Source organism: Zonotrichia leucophrys, chromosome 1A, assembly GCF_028769735.1.
Source record: "Zonotrichia leucophrys gambelii isolate GWCS_2022_RI chromosome 1A, RI_Zleu_2.0, whole genome shotgun sequence".
Classification (NCBI taxonomy): Eukaryota; Metazoa; Chordata; class Aves; order Passeriformes; family Passerellidae; genus Zonotrichia; species Zonotrichia leucophrys.
The window spans coordinates 60,081,867-60,109,824 of record NC_088170.1 but is presented as its reverse complement, the minus strand read 5'-3'; the positions used below and the strand labels follow the sequence as shown (position 1 = coordinate 60,109,824).

General features: G+C 37.7%; 1 protein-coding gene across 1 annotated transcript in view; it reads right to left on the bottom strand.

The window, feature by feature from the left end:
* Nucleotides 1-27,958, bottom strand: part of PTPN12 (protein tyrosine phosphatase non-receptor type 12) — a 69,310-nt gene that overhangs the window by 29,597 nt on the left and 11,755 nt on the right. The window contains exons 2-7 of the mRNA XM_064702918.1: nucleotides 7,839-7,947; nucleotides 4,733-4,809; nucleotides 3,625-3,720; nucleotides 2,559-2,597; nucleotides 1,768-1,839; nucleotides 347-406 (exon numbers count right to left, since the gene is read on the bottom strand). Of these exons, the coding sequence (XP_064558988.1) occupies nucleotides 347-406; nucleotides 1,768-1,839; nucleotides 2,559-2,597; nucleotides 3,625-3,720; nucleotides 4,733-4,809; nucleotides 7,839-7,947 (453 nt within the window). The remainder of the gene's footprint in view (nucleotides 1-346; nucleotides 407-1,767; nucleotides 1,840-2,558; nucleotides 2,598-3,624; nucleotides 3,721-4,732; nucleotides 4,810-7,838; nucleotides 7,948-27,958) is intronic.

The window sequence follows — 27,958 nt, the reverse complement described above, 5'->3', positions numbered from 1 at the left end:
TTCTGTAAAACAGACTCATGCTTTGTGTTTTTACAGGAGGGCTCTACAGTTTTTATTTACTGGTAGCTGTTTTTCAGTCAAATGAAGTCTGACATTTGACATTTCAGTGTAAGTTTACAAGAAAAGCTTAAGCCATTTGGGTAAACAAGAACATAAAAAAAGCAAAGAGTTTCACTATTCCTCCTTTATATCCTGAGATTTTAACATCTCTTCCAAACTTTATCATTAACATCCATAATCAGCCCCTAAAAAAGTGAAGATACTTCCATGAGTTTCTGACATTGTATCATTTTGGAGACTTTTGAACATTCATTGAAGGTGAGACCAGAAGTAACTGTGTACTTACATTTTGAAATTCAAGTAATAATGTTCTAATGAAATAATCTGTTCTTGCTTGCTCAGCTTCCTAAACATGAGAAAACAATAATGAATTAGAAAAAAATATTAAAAAATCAATATGCAACACATAGGGCATAACTAAAACATCAAACTTGAAAGTCAGGATTTTTTTTTTAATTTATTGGTTTTGTATATATGATTTCCTCAAGAGAGGGGCAATCAAAACACTGATTAACCAGCAAGTCAGCTTGCTGCACAGGATGTGCAAAATGGGTTACTTTTAAGTAAAAGTGTGAGTTTTGAAATTGTCTGTACCAAAGTCATCAACAAGCCATAAGAATATTTCTAAGTACCTCTTTTGCTTTATTTTTCCATACTTTTAATTTACAATTGCCTTTCACAGCCATCCCCCTATAACACTTTTGCTGTATAAATTTCAGCCTCTTACCACTCTATCCTGTGATGTCTCCTTTAAGGGTGCATCTAAAAGAATCACTAATTATCTTGGTTGTGGACAAAAAAATCTAGCTTCTAGCTCACAGAATTTTCAAATCTTCCTTTGGAATATCAAGGAAAGTTTATACTGCAGAAATCAAACAATATTATTGTACTTTAAGTATCAGTAACATCAGAATTTGAAGATGCCTTTAAAAACGTTGCATTACAGCTTCCCACAGAGAATTTAGGAATGAATATATGCTTTAATGTGTTTCTATCTCCTGGGAATTTACCATTTCCCATCAACAACTGGAACACTGCAGGTTTTAAAGCTATGCAGCCCACACACACCAGAGTACCCACAGGTAACAGATTCTGCTGTAGTTAAGGCAATCACAACACACAAACCCCTTTCCCCAGTATCTCAAGAAGCAGGGCAAAAAGCAGCAAATTTGAATCGATTTACCCTAGGAAAAGTTACTCAGAATCTTTATAGACTAAAATTTGCAAGTATGTATTTCCCTGACAAGATGAATCAAAGTGTACTTAATTCTTGTTAGACTATTTCAAAGTAGTATTAATAGCTGAATAAGCAGGCATGTAAACTCTTTCTGAACACCTTAAAACATGTCATGCTAACTAACTTAATAAAAATAACCTGTTCCAGTGGTACTTTCAGCTCACTCAGGACACAAGTCATAACACACAAAACAACTGCACAAGATTTTGATTTTTTGAGTCTGGTGCAGACATTCAAGCAATAATACATAAAAATATACAAGAGCAAGGGACACAGGTTCCCATCTTTAAAAAAATAAAACAATCAAGGAGGATTCAAAAAACCACACAGCTTAGATGTGCATGTTCCTTTGAGAGTCCTTGTGTAAAATTTAGTAGTGAACAACTAAAAAGCCCACTACATACATTTCATTGAATAAGTTAGAAACCCACTAAATACTTGAAAATTAATTTATAAAGCTTTATACTTACACAAGAAACACGAAATGGTCCAAAAGTTACAGCTGCTTCTCCATACAGAGGCCAGTAACGCTCACATTTTTTCTGTTAAATAAAAAAGTCCAATTTAATTCATTCATGGTACTGAAAGATGATTAACAGAAGCAGAGCAGACAAAATCACAACCTGAATGCCTTATTCTGGACTTCTTTTAAGATAATAAAATAACTTTCCTTTTGGATAACAAGAGAAAAACAAAACCAAGACCTCAAACAACCAACAGAAATACAGGCAAAAGACACTTTGCAAACTAGAATGCAAACTTCATGTCTGCCTGTACCATATGCCTAAGCATCATGCAGAGGGGAGCAATGAAAGCTTAGTTTTCATGAAAGTTGGGAATTCACAATTCTGGATTTCCTTCTAAGGTCATAAGAATAAAGAAGAGAGATTTTAAAAAAATTGTTTTTGCAGCTGTATGAATTGACAGGAAATTCTGAAGGACTTGGGATTTTCATAGTTGGCCTCCATCCCACAAGGAGCAAGACACTTTTCCCACAGTGACACAGCCAGAAACAGCCCTTGGTACAGTTCTGCACACAAACACATATTCCACTGAGATGACACCTAAAGAATCATGTAACCCTACAAATGGGGCAGAGAAATGCAGTCTCATGAACCATTTCCTATGTACAGAAATGTAAGGATAAGCATTCTCACTTCATCTGGTATTATTATCACAGTTACAGATTTGGCATATGAAGTTTCACAGCTATTGCCCCATATGGGCACAGCTCATTTATTTTTGTATTTAGGACACATACCCTTCCCATTTCAAATTCTCGACAGGCCATTACAATTATCTGAAAAGAAAAAAAAGATGTCCCAAGTTAGATGTTTTTGGATCATGTAATTTTACCCCACACTTCACCCCTTGCTTCTGTCAGGTGATCCTGATCCACTTGAAGTGGTTACTACAGAAGAGACTGATTATTAACAATATTTTCTTTCCTGCATACACACGCTCCTCTAATTCTAAAACAGCAACCAAGTTTCATCCTTCACAAAACCTACATCACTAATACAACACTTCAAGGCTACTTAATTCAAATTCACTGCAATCCTGTACAAATACCTTATTTATTCAGTCTGACTATAAAGTCTAAATTTATAAAAGTATAGAATCATTTGCCAGCTGGAAGAAACATAGCGATATTGGCTTAAAGTGACATAGAATGCATAAAATAGGAACATCCCCCCCCTACCCCCAAAAAACCCTTGACCATCAATCAAATAATCAAATTTCTTAGGTGAAGCTATATCAGAAAGCATGAGTAGCACAATAAAAATGCACCAACAGGTAAGTTATTTGTAACAGTAACAGTAAGTAACAATTACATAAGTGTCAAACAATTACCCCTCCAAAAAAAATTGTCAAACCTATCCAATTTCCACAAGTATTTAAAAGTTAATTCCTGACAAAAGCTGTTTAAACACACATAGAATATATAAAGCAATAACTAACCCAAAATTAGCATAAAAAGAAAGGTAAGGGGTTTGGGTTTTTTTTTTTTGTTTCACATGCTGGTTCTGTATTTGATTTTGTCAGTCTGCCTTAAGCCAGAATTCTAAGCTCTCATACCTTACAGATAAAACAAGCAAAAACCTATTCATAAACATGAAGGACTTAATGTTCATTCAACAAAATTATTACTTTAAATTTACATTATTAAACTGAATAAATAATATTAATTGCATTCAACTACAAAAGGCAACATTTGGGAAGCAAATAATCTAAATTACTGTCAATATTTTGATAATAATAATAAAAAATACACAGTCACAGTGCCATGAAATAAGGTAACACTGAATTTTTCTACAGCTACTTACAGCAACGTTGTATTCCCATATCATCCTCCAGAAGTCTATGACTGTATTGGCTAAGGGACCCTGGGTAGCAACATATGCTTTTGGCCCATGTACTCCCTGGATTGCAGAAAGGAACCATTAATGTTTGTAAAGAACATTTATCTGCACTGAATTAAAAAAGGGTTTGGGTTATAGTGGTGTAAAATTAGAATATCCTTTTTTAAAAATATATATATATATATATAACAGGAAGGGTGAATACAAAACATGACTCCCAATTCCATTGGTGGGAATTTAGCTGGTAATCTCAAGGGAGCCCAAGATCACAGCAGCTACAGCACTGCAGAGACTGTCACAGGAAATGACTATGTTCAAACTCTGAAGATTCCCTTTAAGTCTGCATTTTCTTTGTTACTCAAACATTTAGTGATGAAAAATTGAAAAACTTTCTGTAAAAAAGCATCCTCTTGAACAAATTTAAGTTCTTCCCTCCAGTACATGTCAAAAATACAAAATTTTAGAATTTATATTAATAAATATAATTTTATATTAATTTTCAAGCTAAACATTCAGGCCAGAAGATTTACTGCAAGAAAATTTAGATTTTACCTGTTTCTGAAAAATAAATATTATGTAGAAGCAGCATCAGAATAAAGCTACAAAGTCAGCTCAAGATATCAGTACTTTGAAACAAAACTGTAACAGGCTTTCAGTCAAATTCTGACTTCTCTTTAAGAATATTAGAATATTAATTTCATTGCCACACTTCCTCCATGAACAGAGTGAAATGTACATGAACATACACAATTTGTCAAACACCTCATTTATGGTCCCTAAAAATGTCACCTGTTAAAACAACTGCATCTGAATTTTCCTATGGTATAAATCTCCAATGCACATGCCTACCACTTTAAAATTAGCTATTTTACATATTATTTCTACTTAGGACTAAAATCAAAGCTTGAAAGATTGTCTTATAAATGACATCATGTTTGCAAATTTATTCAAGTCATAATAAAATAATATCTCCCCTTACAGCTTTAAAGTCTTATGTTAGACTATAATATTAAAACTGCACTGACAAGAAAAAACAGCTTAAAAAGAACAGAACTGTTAAACTGGCACATACCTTAATAAAGTTTGCATTGATGTAATCTGAATCTTGTGGAGGAGTTTTTAAGGTCAGTTTAACTCTGCTGTGATCAACTAAAAAAAAAAACAGACCAAAATATTTTTTTGAACAAGGATTACAACACATGGAAATCAATACAGAATAGTAAATATAATATATATAGTATGAAATATAATATATATAGTTCATTAAAGAACATTTTCCAAAGGTGAGTCACACAATCAAGTTAATACATTTGTTTTCTGGGTAAACTGGCTCAGGTAGTGAGTGACAAGCAGAGCAGCTCCTCCTGCTCTGTGCCTCTGATGCTCAAGCTCACAGGGTATCACCTCCTGGAATTCCAAGAGCAATTCATCACAAAGAGGCAAAACACAATTAATCAGAAGCCATGCAAAGTGCAGTTACACAGCATGAACAGATCCCAGTGGTCAGAATTAAGACACACGTAGGGAAAGCAGCAAGCACAAACACCAGTGCCCAGTTAGGCAGCTGGCAGCTCTCAAATCTCTGCCAAGGAGGATTCCATCAGGTACCACAGAGGAAGCAGGACCAGGGTTCACTGCTCAGGCACAGACTGACCCCTGGCCCCCAAATCCTGGGCAAGGCTCCTTGCTGGAGCACTTCTGAACTAGAAAGCAGCAGATTGCTTCATTTAGGGGCTTTGGGAAACATGTCAAGTTCCTGCCTCAAACATTACTGACTGTCTCAGAGAAAGCTTCTGATAAAACCAGCTGCTCTTGGGAGACCAAAATCCTCAGCAATATAAAAATAGCCTTATTATTTGTTGACAGGATAAACAAAACATTTTGTTATTTTTTTTGGCCCTAAAAAAATTGCATATTTAATACAACAACTTGATTGTAAAAATGGTGTAGGTGGTTGGCAGGTTTGCCAGTCCTTCCAGCTCTTGTTGATAACAACACTTATTAGCTACAATATAAAAATTGTTCAGACTATCTTTACACTAGAGGTTCTTTCAGCTGAAAATGCATATCAAAAAGGAAATTATATTTAAATGGGGCAACAGAAGTAAGTGTAGAAACAGCAGCTGCTCAAGCAATTTGTTACTTTTTGCTCTCAGGGTCAGTTCCTCAACCACAGAACAGCTGCTAAACCTTTGATTAGACCTAAATTCAAGAAAAAGACCAAGAACAAATATATTTCAAAAGAGAAAATACAGTTGGGTTTTTTGTTTTGTCAAAACATCACTGGTAATAAAACAAGGAATCATGCCTAGAAGAAGTAAATGCTAAGAATTATTTCTATACAGAAAGCTCTCCCAAAAAGCTTGCAAAATTGTGAAATTTTTCTGCCAGAATACCCATAACATGCAAAAAAATCTGTTACCATGTAATGCTTCTTGAAAAAGCACAAGTGTAAATTAGGAGACTTTTGCATCACAAATCTAAAGACAACACTCTCATATAAAGGCCTAGAAAAACCCTTAAAACACATTGCACTGTTACACACTGACACAAACACTGTAAAAGCAAGAACATTCTCTAAGCATGAAATGGTGTCATGGACTTTATACTAAAAACTGCTTTTAAGTGGCAGAACAGACTAATTAAAGAAGCAGGCTAATGAGGGATCCTATCTCAGCACAGTAGATCCAAAATTCTGGAGCAGTTTCCAAATGTCAACATCACCATCCTGTCTCTGTGTGCCACAGCTCATCTGCTACAGAGCTTAAGGTCTGGAACAGAATTTCCCCCAAAACATCCACTGCAGTTCCCAGCTTCTGAAGATGAAGTGCTTGGATGTTGCTACATCTTGTTATAAAGGCTCAGCTCACAATAACTAATTGGTTCCTCAGGTGACCAGTGAACACCATGGTGCATTTAGCTACCATTTAGGATGGCTTAATAAACTGTAATGGGAGCATGCATCCTGCTGTGAAGCCAGTGTTGAGTTAGTGCTGAGGTACTGATCTCTCTGGTAACAATTTCTGATAAATACTAATCTCTGATTAAGTTATAAATGTATATAATTTCCTGGATTTACAAGAGATAGACAGGGGTACTTTGCCTTTCTCCTGCTTCTCATTTCAAGCTGGTCTCCCATCACTTCATTGCTAAAGACTTTGGATGTTTCAGACATTCACTTAAACTGAAAAACATCTTCAATTTTCCTCAATGTCAGCTTCGAAGTTCAGTGTGGGCTTTATTCCCTCCCAGATCCCAGTGGCTCAGCTTTTATTTCCACAGGAATAAAACCACTGTCTCACCAGTTCAGCCTGGCTGCTACCACGATTTCTCTGTATTGTTCACGATCTACCAAAATGCCAGGACACTGTTAACAAGATGACAGTAACGACTTCCTCTCTCTTTTTCACTCTACCTACTAAACATTTCCTCCCAACTAATAAGCAGAGTAAAGTGGACCTGTTGCTGACCTTCTGGGACAAGAGGAGTGGCATTTGTCAGAAGACTGCCCTTTAATCTCACTGCCAGCTGTTCAGATCCAGAGGCACAGTGAGCTGTGCCTCAGGAGCTACACAAACTTACCATGTAACAGTCTTGTCATTTCATGTGGATCTGTAATATCCACATGGTGGTGGGTTTAAAATCTAAATTGTGCTCTGACTTTTGCTTTCTGTGTCCACACATTAAAAAGAATTTCATTTAGACTCTAGCAAAATAGAAACCAAAGCTAATCCAGCACTGAAAGTTTTTCAACACCATCTGCAGGATACAAACAGGCAAAAAATATCTATTTTACATACAACAGGTTCATTAAGCTTCCTTAGAATTTCACCTATAGTATATGCTGACATTTGTTTGTTTTCTGTCATGAATAACATGGTCCTAAGGAAAACATACATTTAAGCATCTAGTAAAATTCTCAGCTACTCTGAGCTAAAATTAAAGTGTCAGCTCGATACAGCTTCAGAATCAGAACACCTTTATCTTTGGGTGATATCTCTCCTGATAAAATATTAGAACATTCAGTCACTTTGCCTTCCAAGTTAAAAATAAAGACATCTGTCAGCAAATTATCTCCAATTTTGCCTTTCAGTAATAACTAAAAAGTAAAATTCAAAATACATGGAGAATAACAAGTCTATTCCTTTGTCCTCTATCAACATGTAAATCAGACTTACATGGCAATATATCCTTGTATCTATTCTTTTTAACATTTTCTTCTTTTTCTCCAGTGGCTGTTGGGTAGATCTTCTCTGTTCTGTATTTTGTTGATAATCTTCTTAACCTCTGGAATAAAAGATTTAAATTGTTAAATTTCCAAGCCTCAAGATAAACATCACAAGGGATTAGTTTCATTGCCGAAAATGATCACTTGGAAAAAAAAAGTCTCTTCTCTCCTTTTATGATATTCACTACAATGAAGTTTAAGCACCTTTAGTTTAGTACTTTACTTTAGTACTTTTAGCACATCAACAGGTAGCACATACCCAGGTTGATGCCAGCTCTATGCATGAGACATGGAATTTTGGGAAAGCCACTGGAGCACCAGCATGAACTATGGCCATATTTTACTTGGACAATACATTGCCCTGCTGAGTAACAATTTAATTAAGAATATCTGTGAGAACCAGAAATATCTCAGGGTACCTGGAGGAAGAGCACAGCACGGGCTGGCTCAGGAACAGCTGGTACTTGGCTCTGAGGCACCAAGCTTCCAGCACTGACAACTGAACAGAAAGCAAAATCTTACATTTAACCAGTGCCAACTGCTAACACCCAGCTCCTGTGGAGATTCAAGCTCAAAGAAAGAAGGTCCCTGTCTCTCAGACACAAGCTATTCACAATTAAGATGAGTGACAGGAGGTCTGCTCTATTCACAACAGTATGTCAGCTTTCCCCCTCCATCTATTTCAAATCCTACAAGTGTGAGAGAGTCAAAATCTCTAATAATCAAAACCAGTCCCTGCCTTCCAGTAACCTAGGAAATAAAAAGAGCAATACAGCTTTTATCATTCCAAACAAGTTAGGCCTTTGCCACCTTAAAACTGAGGAGTAAAAGTTCTCATTGAAAAAAATTAATACAAGAGGAACCAGCAGTCCTTGTTATTTTAAACTGTGTAGACATCCAGATTTAAAAGGAACACCAAAGAACTAAGAAATTTAACTCTGGTGGTTGCAAACCCAGCCACTCTATCAACACTGACATGGTGGTGCTGCATAAGACTGCCAAAAGGAAGACTGAAAGTAGCTCCAAACAAATTTAGCATCTCCAGGGGAGGATGTTCTGCCCAGGTGGAAGGACAGACACTCTTCATGTTTCCCTCCCTCATATTCAATTCATCACTGTACACTTGAAGACTCAAAACATTCATGATTTGTGTTCTTTTGGGGAAGGGGGACAGTGGGAGAGGTTTTGTGCCAGTTAAAAATGTAAACCTTGTTTGTCACTGACTATGCAACAACCTACAGGCAGGAAGGCCAGTAGATGATCTGTCTGTAAGCCAGTTTTAGTAGCTTTAGAAGAATTCAAGAAGAAAACACCTGGGACACTCACTGCACACTTTAATTAACAAAATGTTTTCGCAACCCAGCCCTTCAATAATTCCTCCTAATTTATTATGCAATTGAGGTGACTAATTGTGCATATTGTCAAATATAGGTCAAATATAGGTCCAAAATTGTCCTAGCCCCACCCTCAACCTGAAGAATAAAATCACATAAAACTTACCATCTCTCTTACAGAGAGAAAAACATGAAATTTATATGGATATAGCGAAAAAAAAATCAAATTACCTATGCACATGTGGATAAAACCTGTCATTAATTTAATTGAATACACATCTAATAAATCAGAAAAGTGACATTTGCAGAGCAAAAAGAAATGATAAATTAAAAAAAAGGCAAATCAAGAAGCACCAGTTTTCAATTTTTTTCCTCTTCTGCAAGGCTTAATCACAGATTCAATCACTGAACACTAAAAAGAGCACCAGAAATAGCCTGCAACTCTTTTTTTTTTTTTTTTGAATGAATGAAATGAATTTTCTTAAGAAATCTGCAATATTAACCAATGAAGCAAAACAATAAATATCTGGAGATGTGGTAGTGTCTGACCACACAGTGACCAAGCTGCTAAATATTTAACCTCAAAGTATTGTGAGAGTGAGGTGCAGGAAGATTCAATTCTTAAAAAGACACAAACAGTTCCCGAAGCCCTCATGGCAGATTATGCTCATCTTTGCAACACTAAAAATAAATTCACAGCATAACCTGAACACAGCAGGCAGAGAAAGCAGGTTTGTCACACAGCACACACAAAGAATGCCACTGCATGCAGGAGACTGCCCTACATAACACTGACCTTTCCTAAGTCAAAAAATATCACTTGTGCTAAGACTGAGCACACCCAGGAGTCTAGAAAAAGCCAAATGAATGCACAAAATTTGGCTAAACCAGCTATGAACTGCAAGGCTGAGAAATATTTTGAAATAGGCTATGAATCTCCAATGAAGAGGGGGGGGGAAAAAAAGCAAAGACCAACAATGATATTTTCCAAGCACAGTCATTGATATGATATTGTGCATTGTTCCAACATGGTTGTGAGTCTTAAAGGGTTTTCCCCTCCATCTTACTGATTATTATAGGGCAAATGCCATGATTCTGCTTAAAAGAAGTTTAGAGAAAAACTACTTCCAAAAAACCATGACTAAAAGCAGAAGTTATTTTACCTGAGAAAGAAGACACTCAAGGAAGTCAGGTTAGGTATCAAAAAGTAGGAAGATGATCCTTCTTGGGTAAGGCCATTTTAAAGGCACACAAGAAAAAAGGCATGCACTTCCACCAACACAATTTGGACAAATTGTAAGCCAAAAAGGCTCGAGTGACTACTACCAACTTTCATTTTCTAGAAAACAATCTATGAGAATCCAGCAGAGCCTTCTTCCCTACATGATTCAATCCCCCCTGCTCTGCAGTTTGCTAAACAGATCAGAAAGTAGGATTAGCTTAGCTCAGCTCCAAGGCAAAGCCTGGAAATGAAATACAGGTTGATTTTAGCACACATCTGTTCCTAAAATACTTCAGGATCCACGCTTTTAATGCAGGTTTGCCACTTGCTCTGTGACATGGGTAATAGAAGATACCTAAGTACAGTCCTGAGAGCAACCAAAACAAGTAAGGAGCATTCTTTACAATTTATAGTAGTATCTGCTACATAGAATAATATCTATTTCATGCTGTGGAAGAGGAAGAATTGACTGAAGAGTAAGGAAAGAATTTTTAAAACTGAGCTTTGAACAGAGTACCAGAGGAATGGAAAAGAGCCAGACTCAGCAGAGGATTCTGCCCTACATGCAACAGAAAATTCCTGCAGAAGGCTATTGCAGTGTGTGCTGACAGCCTGCTGTGGGATGCAAAGGATCCAGTGCTGCCTAGGTTACAGCCCAGAGTGACCAGGAGGAGGAGAATGTACTCAGTAGCAGAATGGGGGTAATGACAGGGCAGGAGAGAAAAGAATTCTGTTCAGGCTACACTAAGCTGACAGGACAGGCAGCAAGATCCGTCTCAGCTCAGTTTCAAGCTAATTCTCAATAAACAACTGTCTAGAGTACAAGGCAAAACTCATTTGGGGTAAGTCAGCCAACTGCCCAAATGCTTCCCTGAAGACACCTGGGCACCAAAATGCTTCCATGCAGACACAAGAGCAGGGACATGGCAGGTCCAGCCTGGTGTCCCTGCAGACAGCCCTGGGTGCCTCTGTGACACCCCCTGCTCAGTGGGACTGCTGTCCTGGTACCACAGAAATCCTCACTGGCACGTCCTTTCAAGAACAAACAAAATGCTCAAAGACAAGCATGATGAGCCAGAAATATGCACTTGAAGAGCTGCATTCACAAGGCCTTTAGTTCCAGTCATTAGAAAAGCTCAATTTTAATTCTGCTTATTCATTGTGTGACAGAAGTGGTTTGTGGGGTGCTGACAAACACCACATGTGACAGTGAGGAGATGAATCTTTGAAACAATTTAAGTTTCAGAAACATACTTCCAACTTCCACAGTGGTTTTACAATCTGTACTACAAATCTACTTCAGTTTTTACAAAAAGACAAACCAGCTTTTCAAGATCAACTTGTGGAATCCTACCATATTAAGAAGAACTTTGTCCAATCAGTTCAGGAATTACAGATCTTTGACTTTCATTGTCAGTTCATTTATTTATTTAACATTTTAGAAAGCCTTTAAAGACACAATGCCTAATATCATAGAAGTGCTGTTTGTGGATTAAAGAAAGCATTTATATAGCCTACTGAAATTTAAAGAACTCACTTCAAAAGTATAAACTTTATTTAAGATATAAAAGTTCCTTTGACTCCTTTCTGGGCTTCTTTTCAAGGAGAACAAGACAAATATTTCACCAGAGTTTGTTATCTCAAGTCTTCAAACTGCCTCCCAAGCCTTGTCAGACATTTCTAATTGGCAAAACAAGTGATAATACAACAGAGACGTTCTCTGACTCTCCTTTCTAACCATTCCTGAGGAGCAGGACATACCAGAGTGCCAGAACTGAGGTGCTGCAGTGTCCCACAACACCCACTTGCCATGTGACAACAGGCCACAGGGCCAGGCTCAGGAAGCTCCACACAGCCAGATGTGGCAGTGCTCTCCTGTCATCGTGCCAATCACACAGGAACATATTTTGTTCTGCAAAATTTGCCAAAGTGCATTAAGAAATACTCAAAGAAAAGCTTCCATAAAAATTACCTTAAAAATCAGAGCATAAAAGAAGATGTTAGGAAACACTTTAAAATGTTGTATTAATGCACTCATTTCATTAAATAAGACAGCTGTCTCTATCATAAGGTGGGCATTGCATTTTTCTTACTAACAGGAAGGGAAGAAAAAAAAAATAATTATGTGCAACTCTGGTCTCATTCAAATAATTTAGATAAAGCTCACCAGGGCAGAGTACATTCCCTAGTACTTATACAGTGAAAAAATGTACCTGTATGGAGCAATGTGAACTAAATGACCACAAAAATTTCAAAATTACTATCTTCTGGTTATCTATAGTCAGATAACTCAGGTTTCAGGTTCTGTACCTATGAATGAAAAAATGCCTTTGGCAACAGAGTTCATTGCAGACTTTGGTGTCAGTGCTCAAATGGGGCTCTGACTCCCTAAAACTGCTTTGCTTCCAGAAGTATTTCAAGTTCAATGCCTTGCCAATCCAGCTGGAGTTTTCCTGTACCACCTTCTCACCAGTGAGGTGAGAAATACCAAGGAAACACCAAGACCAGCTGATGGCAGTGAACTCAGGTGGAGAATGGACTATTCAGGAGAGCAGCTCCAGGTTGCAATAACAAAGAATAAATGAACACAGTGAACACCACTTTGTCTAGGAGTACTTGTAAAATAGCATACACTTGTGACCCATGTCAATATTTCCCCCTTGATTCCTGTCAGCTTTCAAACAGTAATTGTTTGCCAGAGTTCCTGGCCCTCATGAGGGAGGGAAAAAGCCTTCGCAAACACTAGCCAAACATAAACACTGAAAGGAGAATGATTTGGTTTTATAAAACTTCACTGTATCTCAACATTCACCAATGGCTTTGGCTGCAAAAAAACCAGGCTAGCAGTCTGCACTGGACCTACCTCTCTGAAACAAAGCCCTGGAGGGAGATTGCAGGCTCAGCTGAGAGAAGGAGGAGTTTTCACTGCCTTGGCACTCTCTTCTGGCAGCACCAACTAACCCTGGAGCTCCAGGTGCTCCAAGGGAATCTGCTGAAGTGATTAACACACAGGCCTGGTGACTACACTCCCTCGGGAGCTCTGTCCTCAGCATTTCATAGCAGGACTCTGATGAGCCCAACAACCCCCACTGCATTCCAGGAAGCTTGTGGGAACCACATAGAGGAAAAATCCCTCCAAAATTACCCAGACAGCTGAAAACAGCATTATTGCAGTATTAGATTGTATAGCATGTTCTATGCAGCTGTTGTACTTCAGTGAACTTTGTGAGTCCCTTCCAAATCAGGACATTTAATGATTTTACATTATCTTAACTCTGCCATTTTCCCAGGAAAGAGGTGAATTCATGTCACTAGACTAATTGGAGATTTCTATCCCATAAACAAGTATCAGCCAATGAAGACAATGCTGGTAGATCATGCAGGGAAGGCAAAATGATAATCCTGCAAGCAGCCTGTTAAGGCACACATGCCACTGTCTCTGGTACCACATTAAAACAGAATCAGGTAGGAAACTCCAACCAGCAGAATTACTCTCCAGAATTAGGTACTGTCAGAGTAAAACCAACATTTCCTATCTTTCCAAACCTATATTTTCCCCAAGAAAAATGTTAGAGTTGGACACATCTCCCACACTACCAATAAAGACAGCTTTACACAGACACTATCAAAATGCGGGATGACTGCCTAAAGTCTCCTTCCCTTTCCCTCATTTCTAAATGAAATGTAAAACTATATTTATAAATATAAAATTTATAAATTAAATTTTATAATAAATATAAAACTTTATATTAGACTAGGATTAACATGCAAATAAACTAGCAGTACTATCAATCACAGTTAATTTATGTTCAGCATTATAGTTAAGCCATGTACCTACTGCCCATTTTACAGGGTTGGAGAAGACTAAGTAGATCTGTGGTTTGGCAACCAGCAAGGAAATAATTGAGCAAAACAGAACATTAAATTACTAAAGCATATTCTGGTTTTAGCTAACAAGTTGCTAATGTATGTTCTGAGATATTTTAGAAAGTCCTGCAGCGCACTCATTAAGAATTGGGATTATAACTTCCCATCTCTGAACCATACTGTTTCCTCAGCACACTCACATTATTGCAGTGATTACTGTGAACACATTACAAGAAGTGAAAATGTGCTGGACAATGAAACAGTAACAGTTCTTTATGGATGATGAGTGAAGAACCACAAAATTTCTATTAGTATGAAAGCACACAATTAGAAGGTTGACTGCTTTGGACTCAAGTCTAGGAAATACCTTGATACAAAACCAGAAAAGATTAACATTAGCACACACTGCAACTAGCAGGCTTCTTAAGTGTTAGAGCAACTCCAGAACAATTGTTGATAATTCAAAACAGAAATAAGCCTCAAATTTTTTTGCGACAAGATGACTTTTTGTCTTTACAATATAAACCCAAATAGTCTATGGAAGCAAAGCAGTTGAGAAACAAAGAAATAAAACCCATAAACCAGGGAATCCCTTTGTTTAAAATCATAATTTCCAAATCATTGGATTATTTTCCTGTTATTCCTTCAGAATTAGGCTTTATGCATGCTAGAAGCACAGGCATATTAAAAGTATCACATTTAATCTTTATTAATGTGACAAGAATTGGTTATAGGTCTAGGTAAACTTCTTTTCAAGAGCCACTCTGAGTTATTCAGGAGAGGTCACCACACAAAAAGTCCACTCCATCTTTACAGTCTATCCCAGACTCTGACTTTGAAGTAAATCAAATTTTGGCATCCTGGATGTGACACTACACTGTGAGTGCAACATTTGAGTGAAAACTTCTACAGACCATGTCCTTCACCCAAAATAGAGATGAAGCAGATATTTGTCCTCCTCTCTGTTACACACACCAGATTTACTTCAAAACCCAACAGCTCTGATGTAACAGGAACAGATACCAAGTAACAATGTCCGGGGACCAACCCTTGGAAACCTAGAAGAAAGTATCTAAAGTTGAGTTGAGACTTTTTCCACAAAGAAACACCACACAGGCAAGAGGTTTTATTCCAGGTCAATCAGGCAGCTAAACAGAACAAAAGCCATATTTTTCATGGTCACAGGAGGGGCTGGACCAGTCACTATTTGTGACAACTTTGTGGCTCTTCAGCTTCAGTGCTTGTGTCTCAACCAACACAGCATCCTGAAACACTCAAAAGCACCCTGGGACCAGCATTCACAGGAAAACCTGCACAGCAAATACACATGAGGTACAATTCATATCAACAAACAGCGTGAGGCTCTAAGTACTAGCTTCTATCCCTGAAGAATATTGAGGGTTTTTAACCATATAAATTCTCCCTGAAATATTTCATCATCTATCACTTCCTATTACTCCCCACAGTCTTTACCATTCCCTTGCCTGTGACTTCATAGTATGTGGCATGAAGCATTAAGATCCATGCAGAATGTATCTTGCTTTTGTTTCTGCTCAGCACCAAAGAAAAGGGGGGGAACCAACCCAAATTCTCCTCCCTCTTCCTTCACAAGATGCAAAAACCTTTCCTCTTTTCCCACGCCTTGGAACACATTTCCTTGAGGTCAGTGTTTGTTTTCCAAGCAATTCATACAAGGTGGAAAAAAAAAAAAGCACTATGACTGAAACAGGAAACACTGAGCTTTCACTCCAACAGAAGTAAACTAGAATTTCCTACCTGCTAGTCCCCCACTACCAAAGCTGCCATAAATAAAGGCACAGGAGAATAACCTTATTTAAGCTTTTAATAAATCTGCACACACTCACACACACTCCCTCAAAAAAGGTCTGCCATAGCAGTTATGTCCTGCCTTCCCTAAAGAGTTCTAACAGCCATGTCTTGCAAATTTATCTGAAACACAGATCCTACCCTGCAAGACTTCCACTGAGAACGATTTTAAGCTGAAAAGCTGGAGCCTAAAAACTGCTCTGGGTAAAAAGCAGAGCTGTTTGTGCACTCAAGAAACACTGTAACTGCAATCTAGTTCTGAGCCCAAATTACCTTACTGAAACATCTCTAGAGCTCAGAGGAGCTGCTCCTTTCAGTGACATCCCTTGGCAAACAGCTGAATTGCTATTCAATGGCACATGTTGAGTGTTTAATACACAATTCAAATAAAAAATATGCCAATTTTGTCTTTCATCACAAGTCGTAACTACTTTTTTTTTTGAAGCAAGCTTGAACCTTGTATAGAAACATAGTATTTTTAGAGACTTTGAGCAATTTAGGACCCCCACTATTCTGCAGATAAGACTAGGATACTGATAATACTGACAGTTATGCCAGTTCATGATTGGCAAATAAAACCACCACTATTTAATAAATGTTAAATAAAAATAAGAAAAATTTTTACAAATACTGAATCACTACTTCTAATGCAGCAACTCATACACAGAGAATATATAAGGGATTGTGAAAAAAAGATAAGACATCAAACAGAAAATACATTTTTACTATCAGGAGAAAACACGTTTACAACTATTTTCACCCGTTCTTTGAGGCTGTGTTTGGAAGCCAAGGAATGTGCTAGTCATAAAGAGGCCATTTATGATAGAGTTCAACAGCATTTTAAGAGCTAGAAAGAAGCAGCCTCATTAAAGTCACAAACTTGTACTAAGATTCCAACTGTAATAACCCCAGCTAATTACCAGCACAATATTTACAGAGAGACAAAGTAATTTTGTGTTGTAATCACTGCAAATTTACATTTGCAGTATCTGTCATTTTTTGCCTAACAAATTTGTCCCCAACAATTCAGAAGCACACACCTTCCAAGCATAATTCTGGTTTCAAAAACAGACAGCAGAGGGAATCCAATGGCCAACAAAATTCTCATAATTCTGGCACAAAGAGCTATAAAGCAACTACTGAAATGAAACCAAAGCAGTAAAGGCTAATACAGAAACAATAAATTCATACAACCAGTTACTTCCATGCATGACTTTAGATTATTTCTCTCCATAAAGTTCTTGTTTTAATGGCTGAACATTAAGTAGAACTGCTAAATGTTCAAATGCTTGAACAATATGAACTTTGCCATTTAATTTGTTTCTGCTGAATTCAAGGAAAGCTCCTTAAATCATTTTCACTCATGTTATATTGCATGCAATTGTCTCCTACCAAAAAACCCACAGGTATTTGCACAGTATTACCATTAAGAGTACATATTGTGGTATTAATATAGTGTTACAAGTCAAGGAGAATGTTTCTTACTTGCCTCATATTTTGTTCAGTAAGCACTTCAAGAAAAGGAAAAGGCTGTGCTTCTCCAACACAACCATTTATTGTTTGACATACCATTAACACTTTGAATTCCACGGTAACCTTAACCCAGGTACTCCCAGGCCATGCCAATCCAAAAGGAAACAGTTTTCTCTGTGGCAGGCCTGGATCTTGACAAGATACAAACACAAGAATACCTCAGTGAAGTTACCAGAAAGCAAATCAAAGTGATCTTTTAATCAAACAGTTTGAAGTTTAACTTTAAAAATCATTAAGATTTTTGAGGAAATTTTTAGTTCTGAAGACTCACAAAAGCTTGTACCTAAAGAATCAAGTAAAAGACATTCATTGTACATCCTCTTAAAACCAGTGTTGAAAACCCATACCACTATACTCCTTATACTTCTACAATAAAGCCTTTATATATAGTTTTTATTCTGTACATCAAAACCTCAGTTCAAATTTTCCAAATTATTTTCCAAATAGTTTGTAAGATGCCTTTTTTACATTTATAATGCAATCATTTCTGTAATTTTTATGTTTTGAAGAGCAAGGAAAAAATTACCTCATATGAAGTATAGGCTCAATCACCTAAAGGTTTTTAAGTATTCCACAACTTAAATTTGCTACACAGCTAATGTGCAAAATGCAATCCTTCCTGCCCAATTTCAACAAATAGAAAGTTCCTCAAGTCAACTGGTAGATTGAATCTGGTTCAGACAAGGGCCTTGTCAGTCAAGCTGCTGATAAATTTAAAATAAACCTCAGCTGCCATTGCTTTGAAAAGATTAATATTTACAATCCAGAATGTACAAGTCGATAGTTTGTTTGGTAAACAATAGCACAGGGTTTTTATCTGATCCACAAACAACTTTATTCAACACCTCCAGGTTCTAGATGACAGATTTACTTCCAGGTATTTCAGAAACACACAGGAACACCTTCAGATCCCACCTCAAGATCTTTATCTATAATTCTCATCTATGTGGAATATGTGACTCTGCTTCCTTTCTTGGAAAAGGAAACTGTTCCAATCTGAGCCTCAAATAAATATTTGATATGGTGCCAATTCAAAAGAAGAGTATGTGAATTTCTACAGGAATTCAGTCCAGACTAGTCTCTTTAGTTTGTTTTCACAAGGAAAAATTTATTAAAAAAATCGTCTGACTGAAGGGATTTCACAAGCAGAGTTTCTCAAAAGAACTTCCCAGACCAAGCAGGCATTTTCCTTCATGACCTCTCCAGCAAAGCGGTGCACACTAACAAACATCTGATGACAAACCAGAAGGCAGTAAGAGATGAAGATGGGAATATAACATTAATCAAGTGAACCAACTTTCAGGGTAAAAGAAAAAAGAATAAACCTCAAAAGTGCCAAATAAAGTTGTAGCCTAGAAGGAAACACAAATGCATATCATAAATAAGTGGCAACTCCAGAGTTTTAGAAGTAACCAAGGAAAACAGGCACAGAATCGTTGCTGATAACCTGTAGTCAGTAGTTAGTCCAGCATGCTGGCAAACTACAGATGAGACAATATAAACTCTCAACAGACAACAGGACACAGAAAAGAACAAGTTTTTCTTCTTAATTAACATAACAAGTTAGTTAAAGGTGTGATTCTTCTGTTTTGATGGACTATGCTTTTGATTTTCTTTGTGATCTGAAATTAGTAAAACTAATTCAACTTGAAATTAATGAAATTTCCCTCTTAGGACAGAAGCATTCATAATCTACTATTGCTTGCATTGCCTAAATGCACACAAAAAGTATTAATAGCTTTTACATTTGTTTCCTGGTAACTCATATAAAACATGAATTCTTTTTTATGGCAATGATTTTGGTTGTGATAATCTGGTTTAATTTGGAGATACTTTCAAAGTAACCAAAGAATGCGAGCAAATATTAGTATCTTTCAGGAAAAAAAAAATTATGTTCACTCTGGATAAGGAAGCAATATTTTCCTTTTAAAAACAATCCCTGAACATTTAAGTCTAACACTCTCATCCTAAGCAATGTCAGGCTATACTTTCTATGACCCTTGTACCATTAAAGGGGCCTGAAAGACTTTTCTTTAAGTCCTAATTTAAGTTCCTTGAAATTGTCTCATTGTAACCAGATTTACAAAGTTACCAGATGGTAAACAAACCCAAATCCAGTCCATTACTGTTTAATGAGTACTAGTGCAGAACAGTTTAAACACTTGAGAGATCAAACAATAATCTGCAGCAATACTTAAGCAAGACATCTCCTGCTGTCAAGCTTTAAGCAGTGTTTATTTTCACTGACAAAGAAATGTGGATTTTATTACTTCAGAAACAAAATGTCTATTTTTGTCTTTAAAGAAATACAAACATTTTGATGAATATTTTCAATAAGTTTGATTTCTAAGCACTGTTCTCTGCTTAGGAACATTCCTGGAAAATCTGTGGTTTTGTTAAATCTTCTGCTACTTGGTTCCCAGTTAAACTAACATGGACAAGCTGCAAGGCAGCTATTAGGCAATTATCAGGCTTCAAGTTTCATAGAAAGAACAGGCACAAAACTGGAGAAAACTCAGAGGCACTGTCTGTGTCAGAGGTGAGAAACTGGAACATTTGCTGAGAGTTGGGGTTGTTCAGCCAAGAGGAGAAGGCTGCAAGGAGACCTCAGAGCAGCCAGCAGCAGAGATGGAGAGAGACTGGTTCCAAGGACATGCAGCCACAGCACATGGGCAATGGCTTCAAACTGAAACAGAGCAGGTGTAGATATAAGGTAATATATTTCTTCTTCCTTGTAGAAATATATATTTCTTCCTAAGATGCTAGGAAGAAATGCTTTACTGTGAGGGTGGTGAGACACTGGAACAGGATGCCCATAGAAGCTGTGGGTGCCCCATCCATGGAAGTGTCCAGGCTGGGTAAGGTTTTGAGCAGGATGTCTCTGCCCATGGCAGGGCCATTGAATTAGATGATCTTTGAGGTCCCATCCAATCCAAACCACTCAATGATTTTATGATCTACCTCTTGCTGTGCTCCAAAGATATCTTATGTTCTTTGCAGGCTGGGAGGACAACTGCCAATGTCCTAACTTGAATAATTGTATTACAAACAACTGAGGCTCATATGCTGGTGACTTGAAGGAACAAAAAATGCCAAAACCCAACAACAAAACACAACTACTTTAACTGCACAGACATCTCTCCTTAAACTCCAGAAGTTACATAAAATTGACTGGGCTTTGCCTTTTTTTCCCTTTTTCCTAACAACCTCAAGGATCTAAATGAAAGAAAAATTAAGTTTAGAAGAAAGACAGCCACTAAGCAGCTGGCTTAGCAGGAGAGCTGTCAGTGGATGGGTTCCACTGCCAGCTCTCCTGCCCTGTGTCAGTGGAACCCATCCACTAGATGTCAGTGTCCTCCTGGGCAGAGGAAAACCTTGGATCCCAAAGGAAAGAGGGCAGCTGGCAGTCCCTGGTTGTCAGGCCAGCTGTAGAGGAGGAAATTCTTATAAAGCATGCCTGGGCCACAGCAGGAGCAGCCAGTAACAGCAGCACTTGTGGGTAAGAGACACAGAACAAATATAGCACCAGACACAAAGCTCAGCCAATAGAGTTGAGAACCTCATGACTAAGAACTCTTTTGTGAAACATTACTGACATTTTTCAGGATGCTGAACATGAGTGTTAAAAAACCTGAAAGATAAAGTTATTTCTGTTTCCTGCTTCTTTAAATACTCCAAAACACCAACCAGTGGTTTTGGACCAAAAAAAAAGCAACCAAACCACAAGAATGGGTTCCACCTCTACTAAAATATAAGTCAGGCTTAAAGAAGCTTAGACTTGGAAGCAATAGTGTAAATTATTACAGCACAGTGTGAAATCCTCTGAGATAGGCATGAAACACCACACCCTAAATAAAGGGCAGAGCCAAAGTCAAAGTTCAGGCACATTACGTGACTGCTGTCAGAAGAATTGGGTAGAACTTTCTATTCACCTGCACTACATCTAGATATCAAGGCAAACTAAGTTTTGAATGGAATATTTCAGTTGGAAGAGACCTAAAATTATCATCTAATCCAGCTGCCTGACCTCTTCTACAGTGTCTAAATTTAAGTCTAAAAGGAGAATACTGACATAAAAGGAATTTTGAACTTGACTGCAGGACCATATTTGTAAACCAATGACACCTCCACAAATTCTGTTGGGCTGATGGGCAGGGGTTTGGCAGAGGGGAAGCAGCATCTTGCATTACAAAAGGAGACAGACAACAAGGAAGGTGAGAGAAAACAAGCCATGCTTTTATATTATATTTCAATGCACCCAGGATTGTAAGAAACCTATACAAGGGAATTATCACTGTAGTGGTAGCGCACACAAGAAGCCTCTTGATTCTTGTGGAGGAGACTGGGAAGGCTATGAAGTTGAAAAAAAAAAAAAAAAGAAATTAAGTATTTCAGAGGGTTATGAAGTACAGATTTCTTTTTTTTTTGAAGATACTGGATCAGTTTGCCAGACAATCTTTTAATCCCCCAGCAAGAAAAACACCTTGAAGCCAATCTGAACAAGCACAGGACCTGGCTAAAGACATGTGCTGAAGAACCACTTAGAGCTACTGCACACTTACATCTGTAATGCTTGCCAGACAGGAAAAGGCTAAAAAAAATTCACCACAACTTTTTCTCTTAGAGAAAAAAAAAAAAAAAGAAAATGGGGGAAGTTGAATGAAAGGAAATTATACAGAACCAAAAAAGTGAAACACTTGCAAGCAATCCAGGGCCTGCTGAAACCTGCCAGGTATCAGTACCTGCCACTGTCCTGACCAGGGCTGGGCTCTGTGTCCTGTGCTCATCAACCTGCTGCTACCATGGACACAGCCTGAGCTTCTACTCACAACCTGCCATTGAGAAAGACTGGCAGGATGGCTCCATTTCATTCCTGCCATTCTCACAGTATCCTACAATCAATAAAGTCACAATAAAGTATTAGACTAGGTGCATATTTGATATGACACATTACCTTGTTTGAATACTCTGAAGAACCTGAAAAGTATCACATGATCCTAAAATTTATCTCATTTTCCTCCCTCATTACTAATATACCTATTGCACTATGTACACCATAGTGCATTGCACTCCCTGGAAAGGATTGAAAAAGCAATCCAATTAATGTTATTATTTTCTCTCAACCACCACAACTGCAGTTATGATCACTTGAACTGTTCATTTTTTTATAACCAAGTTATTTTTAAGGGACTGTCTGTCTTCTACTCAGATTCTATTTGCCCATGAAGTCTAGGACAATTTTACCCTTTTGCTCTTATGCTGCAAATCCAAAGAAATCTCAAGAAAATTGCCCTCAATACAGAAATAACTCCAGCTTTTATTTCCCATGTGCATGTATGCCCTACAATAACACTGTGCTTGCTAGTCCATCTCTTTCCAAGATAGTTGTTTTGATAATCTTAATGAACAAGTAGTACTTGAGAACAGCAAAAAAAAGGCAACCAGGGGAACATCCTGGCCAAATTCCAACCCTTCAGCACTTCCTGTAAGCCTTATTTAGATCATGTCTTCATCCACCTTGCTAACACTATTGGCTGGTCACACACAGCTGTGGATTTATCTACTCATCTTCTTTCCTAATTATGAATATACCTATTGTACCATGTGTAGCAGATCCTAATTCCAACAGCACTAAAAAAAACCCAGACACCTCACACTGCCCCCCCAAAAAACTCAAAATGTTTAGAACATTTTGAGATCCTTTCCAGGCAGCATAAGACAATCCCATTCATATTATTCAATTGTACCAAACAACCACAACTATTAATATTCAATATATTCAACTAATTTACTTGTTCACGTAACAAGTCCAACACCTCAGCACAAGTAGCTTTTACAAAGCAATACTTCTTTCATGGTTTATTGATTCTGATTTCATTATTATTAAATATGTACCTAAATGTTTAGCTACCACCCAAACCCTGTAAATTACAAAAGCTAAAGGGTTAGTGAGACTGAATGGAAACCACAGGTTTCTTATTTTAAGAAATCCTCAAAAAAAGGAAAAAGCAGCTAAAGTAGATTCTAGGCTTTTCTACCTTGTAGAAAATAGCAAGTTACCACCTTGGATACAATTCTAAGGCGTACTTCAGATTTTAAAGAAGTTTCCCTCTAGCTAAAACCACAGATGCATAAACCGCTATTTATCTGCTTCCTTCCATCCTATATTGCAGAAGCTGACAAATGGAATACAGGAAAGACAGGTTTTGATGGTCTACAAGATTGTAAGATAAGGAGAGAGTGGTTTTTTCTTTATAACTTTGGGATTCTTTAAGTTTGGTATGAGCTATGCTTCATTAATGCAAGTCTGTTCAGCTTCTGGTACAATGAACTAACACAAGGCCAGGGTTTCACTCCCACCCTACAGACACAGGTCAGCTGGTTTGGCTTTCTGCACCAGAGGCAATAACTAATATCAATGACAACAGCTAATTATATATTGAGATTTTCTCTAACTGTTGCATCGAGTTTTAACAATATTTTACCTCTTAGCTTTTTACTCCAATTCTGTCACTTTAATCTCATTTCCTAAACCACTAATCTCCTTTATTGTCATTCCTTCCTCATCTCAGAGCAAATGTTGTCTATCCAGGAACTTACTAGGGACACTGCCTGCAGCCCACACTTGCCCATCTAGGAACAGGAAAGTTGCTCTTTTCTTGGCTTACATCTACATTAAAAAAAAATTCTGAGCTGTGGTCAAATTCACATTCTAATTCTGGAAAACCAGAACTATTTCAGCAAAGCCACAGAATTAACAATGTGACTGGGTGAGACACTGTCAGTGGATACTGGAGGAGCAGCAGCCACTGGATTGGCATCACAAAGCCCCAGTGCCTGCAGAGACCAGAGCCAGCCTTGTTTGAATGCAAAATGCTGGTGACAGCTCCTGGCACAAGCAGAACTCCTTCCACATTTTTACTGTCTCTTTCACCTCAGTACATTGCTCAACACACATTAGTCATGGAGAGAGCAGCAGGCTGCCAACCTGCACACAAATAAGCCATGAACACCTTTCCTGCTTCAGGTCACTAAAATGCAAAGCAATCTCCACAAATTTCTCATTTTGAACAGCTTCTTCCTAACCTTTACTCTTCTCTGCTGCCTTCTCCATCGAAATGCTGTTTTACCTTCCTCAAGAAACATACTTATTCTATCATTTTACTACTGAACTTACATTTCCATTATTTCTAAGTATAGTTAGGTGTCATTTCTCCAATCTCCAAATTTGTGAAACTGCTAGTCACAGCTCTTCAGAAAGACAAAATAAGTAGATAAAATACAGAAAATGAAGAAAGTTGCATTACCAAAATTATTTCCTCCAATGTATCAAAGCCACTCTTGGGAAAAGTTAAATAAGGAAGAAAGGAATTCAAAATTTCACAAAGATAGCAAATATTAAACCAAAGTGGGACATTAAAAAAAAGAAAAAAAAGGCAACTTGGAAAAATGAGGCTACATAGCACCAAACAGCTTAAAAGGAACAAGTAGCATTGCTGCTTACAGCCATGAAAACTATGTGACTTGCTCTTCAGTGTAGAAATAGATGTGCCTTTAGTCAGAAAAAATCCAAACTTGTAAATTCCTGCAGATGTTGAGGATTGCCTATAGCAGTGTTTCTACCTAGAAAACAGGCTATGGATGTTGCATGAAATTTGGACTGGGGAGAAACAATGACCCTTTCCAAATATCAGAATTCCCTACAATTATTACTAGGAGAATTATTTAAGCACAGTTAAATAGGACTCAAAATTTCTCAATCTTATTTTCCCTTAATGGAAGTGGCAGCATTCCAAACCAGATCCATACCTTTAAAAGACCTCAATTAATTTTCAGCACATCAGTTAAATCCAATCTCAACTTCTGTATCTGCTGCTGCAGTTTGACTTTAAAGAACAGTGGCATTTTTCTAAAGCAATGCCCTCTTTAATCCTTCCACTGTGGCTTCCCTTAAAGGCTACCTTCTTCTCATTCTCATTTCTAGCATTGTGCATCAGTATTCCACTGAGCACCCAGAACAGCTATTAATGCTAATAAGCCCAGACAGGAATACACGTTTGTTCTAAAGACACAGTAACTGCATGACAAGTAATAGGATGAGACATACAGGATTGCTAAGTCCTGGCTTTAAAATGCAAAATACAGAAACACATACTCTACAGTCAAAGCAAATTAATTCACGGGAGCAGTGAAGTATCACAATGTCTTATCAGGATGCAAGTGCTCCTTATAGCTGCAGTCTGGTGAACAGCAGAGGATGTGAGCGTGCTGAAGTGCACCACTTACTAGAAGATTGCATCCTGGCCCCAGTGCAAGCCTCACTGCTGTTCCTCAGAGTGCTGACTGCATCCCTTGTAGCTGTCAGGACCCCGTATTTGTTTCTGAATACTCAAATTAGGCTTTGGTCTCCATGAATCTCTGTAATAAGCAAGCTTTGACAACAGCTCAACACTACAGTGGCTCTTTTGAGGAAAGGGATCCATAAGCAATATTACCTGGTCCAATACAATCCCTGAAATATTATTCCTGGTGAAATGAACAAACCACAACAGGAAAATTCATAAGGGACACTGCATGAACATTCTCACAAAGACCACTTAAACCAGTCTGGTTAAATCTCATTGTCCATAGTCATTAAAAAACCAGTGACTATCAGAGTCAGGTAACATTTATAAATGTAACTTTCTCTTTAAGAGTATAACAAGGTCAATAAAATGTGTGGCTAAGCTACTCTGCTCTGAATTTAAAACCAAGACCCAAACAGACCAGCCAGTTCTACTTTTACCATTGAATTAAGAAAAAAGACAAAAAACCCCACAGATATACTTATAATCTAAAAACTAATCATGCAATACTCACAAGGTTAGAAGGGTATCAAACTATACTATAGATCATCATTTACCTTCAGTTCATCAAATCCAAGACAATCTACATGAAGCTAAAGCTTGTTCTGAAGAGCTTCTAGTCTAGGAGTCAGGCAAAGTAGAAGTGTATGAAACTTATTCACATGGTTTTCCACTCATCTTGCAATGGCTTCTACCATCCACAACCAGTAAAAACCAAAGGTTTTAAAAAAATAAGGAAATCATTTTAGCAGCCCGGGGATAAGGTAGCACAAACAGAAATGAAAAAAAAACCAAAAAACAAAAAAACAACAATTAGTAAAATCCAATCAGAACATAAAGAGAGGAGCAGAATTAAAACATTCAAGACAGATCAGAGTTGATATGGCTGAAAAATGCATGTTGCAATTTGCATAAGGTCTGACAGAAGTACTGTGCCCAGTGGAAAACTACACACTTCACAGGATGATTCAACAACTAGCTGACATAAATACAGAATTCCTGAAGGATATCTTGTTTATATAATGTCCAGAAGCTAGATCCAATAAGCTAAAGACAAGTCAAAGACAAGAGTATGAGTAAAAGAGGAAGCTCACATGAGCAAGCATTTCTGTCTTGTCTTCCACAAAAATCCTTCCCCCATGGCCTTCAAGATAACCTCCAGAAGCAAGTCAGATAACTTCCATTTTGCAAAATGTTTTGTGAATTTTAAGGGTTTTTCAAGCCCAGCTGGTAAATTAAAAGATTTTAGGTACTTTTCACACAATATGACAATCATATACCCACTAACCTACCAACCACAGGAAGGAGAGAAGGTGGGGCCTCCATCCAAACAGATCTGCAGCTCAGGCACATGAAGCTGGTAAGCTGCTGTGGTGGGTTGACCCTGGCTGGTGCCAGGTGCCCACCAAAGCCACTCTACCCCTGACCTCTGCAACTGGACAGGGGAGAGAAAAATATAACAAAAGGCTCATGAGTTGAGATAAGGACAGGGAGAGATCACTCACTGACATACAACATGGGCAAAACAGAATTGACTTTGAATTACCTGAATTTATTACCAACAAATAATGACAGGTAAAACAAATATTAAAAACAAGCAAAACAAACCAAACCACCCTTCCTCCAAAACAAACCAAAACTCCCTCCTTCCCAGGCTCAACATCCTCCTCCCAAGCAGGGCAGGGAGATGGGGAATGGGAGTGACAGTCAGTTCATTACATGTTTTTCTTCTGCCACTGCTCAGGGAGATGAGTCCCTCTCCTGCTCCAGCATGGGAACCCTCCCACAGGAGACAATTCTCCAGAAACTTCTCCAGCATGACCCTCTCAGCTGTCACCAATAAACACCAGATTCCAGTACCACACTAAACAGAACCTGTTAGCAGTGGAAGGAGGGGAAAACAAACCAAGAAAATAAGTAAATATTGTCTGCTTTGTTATCA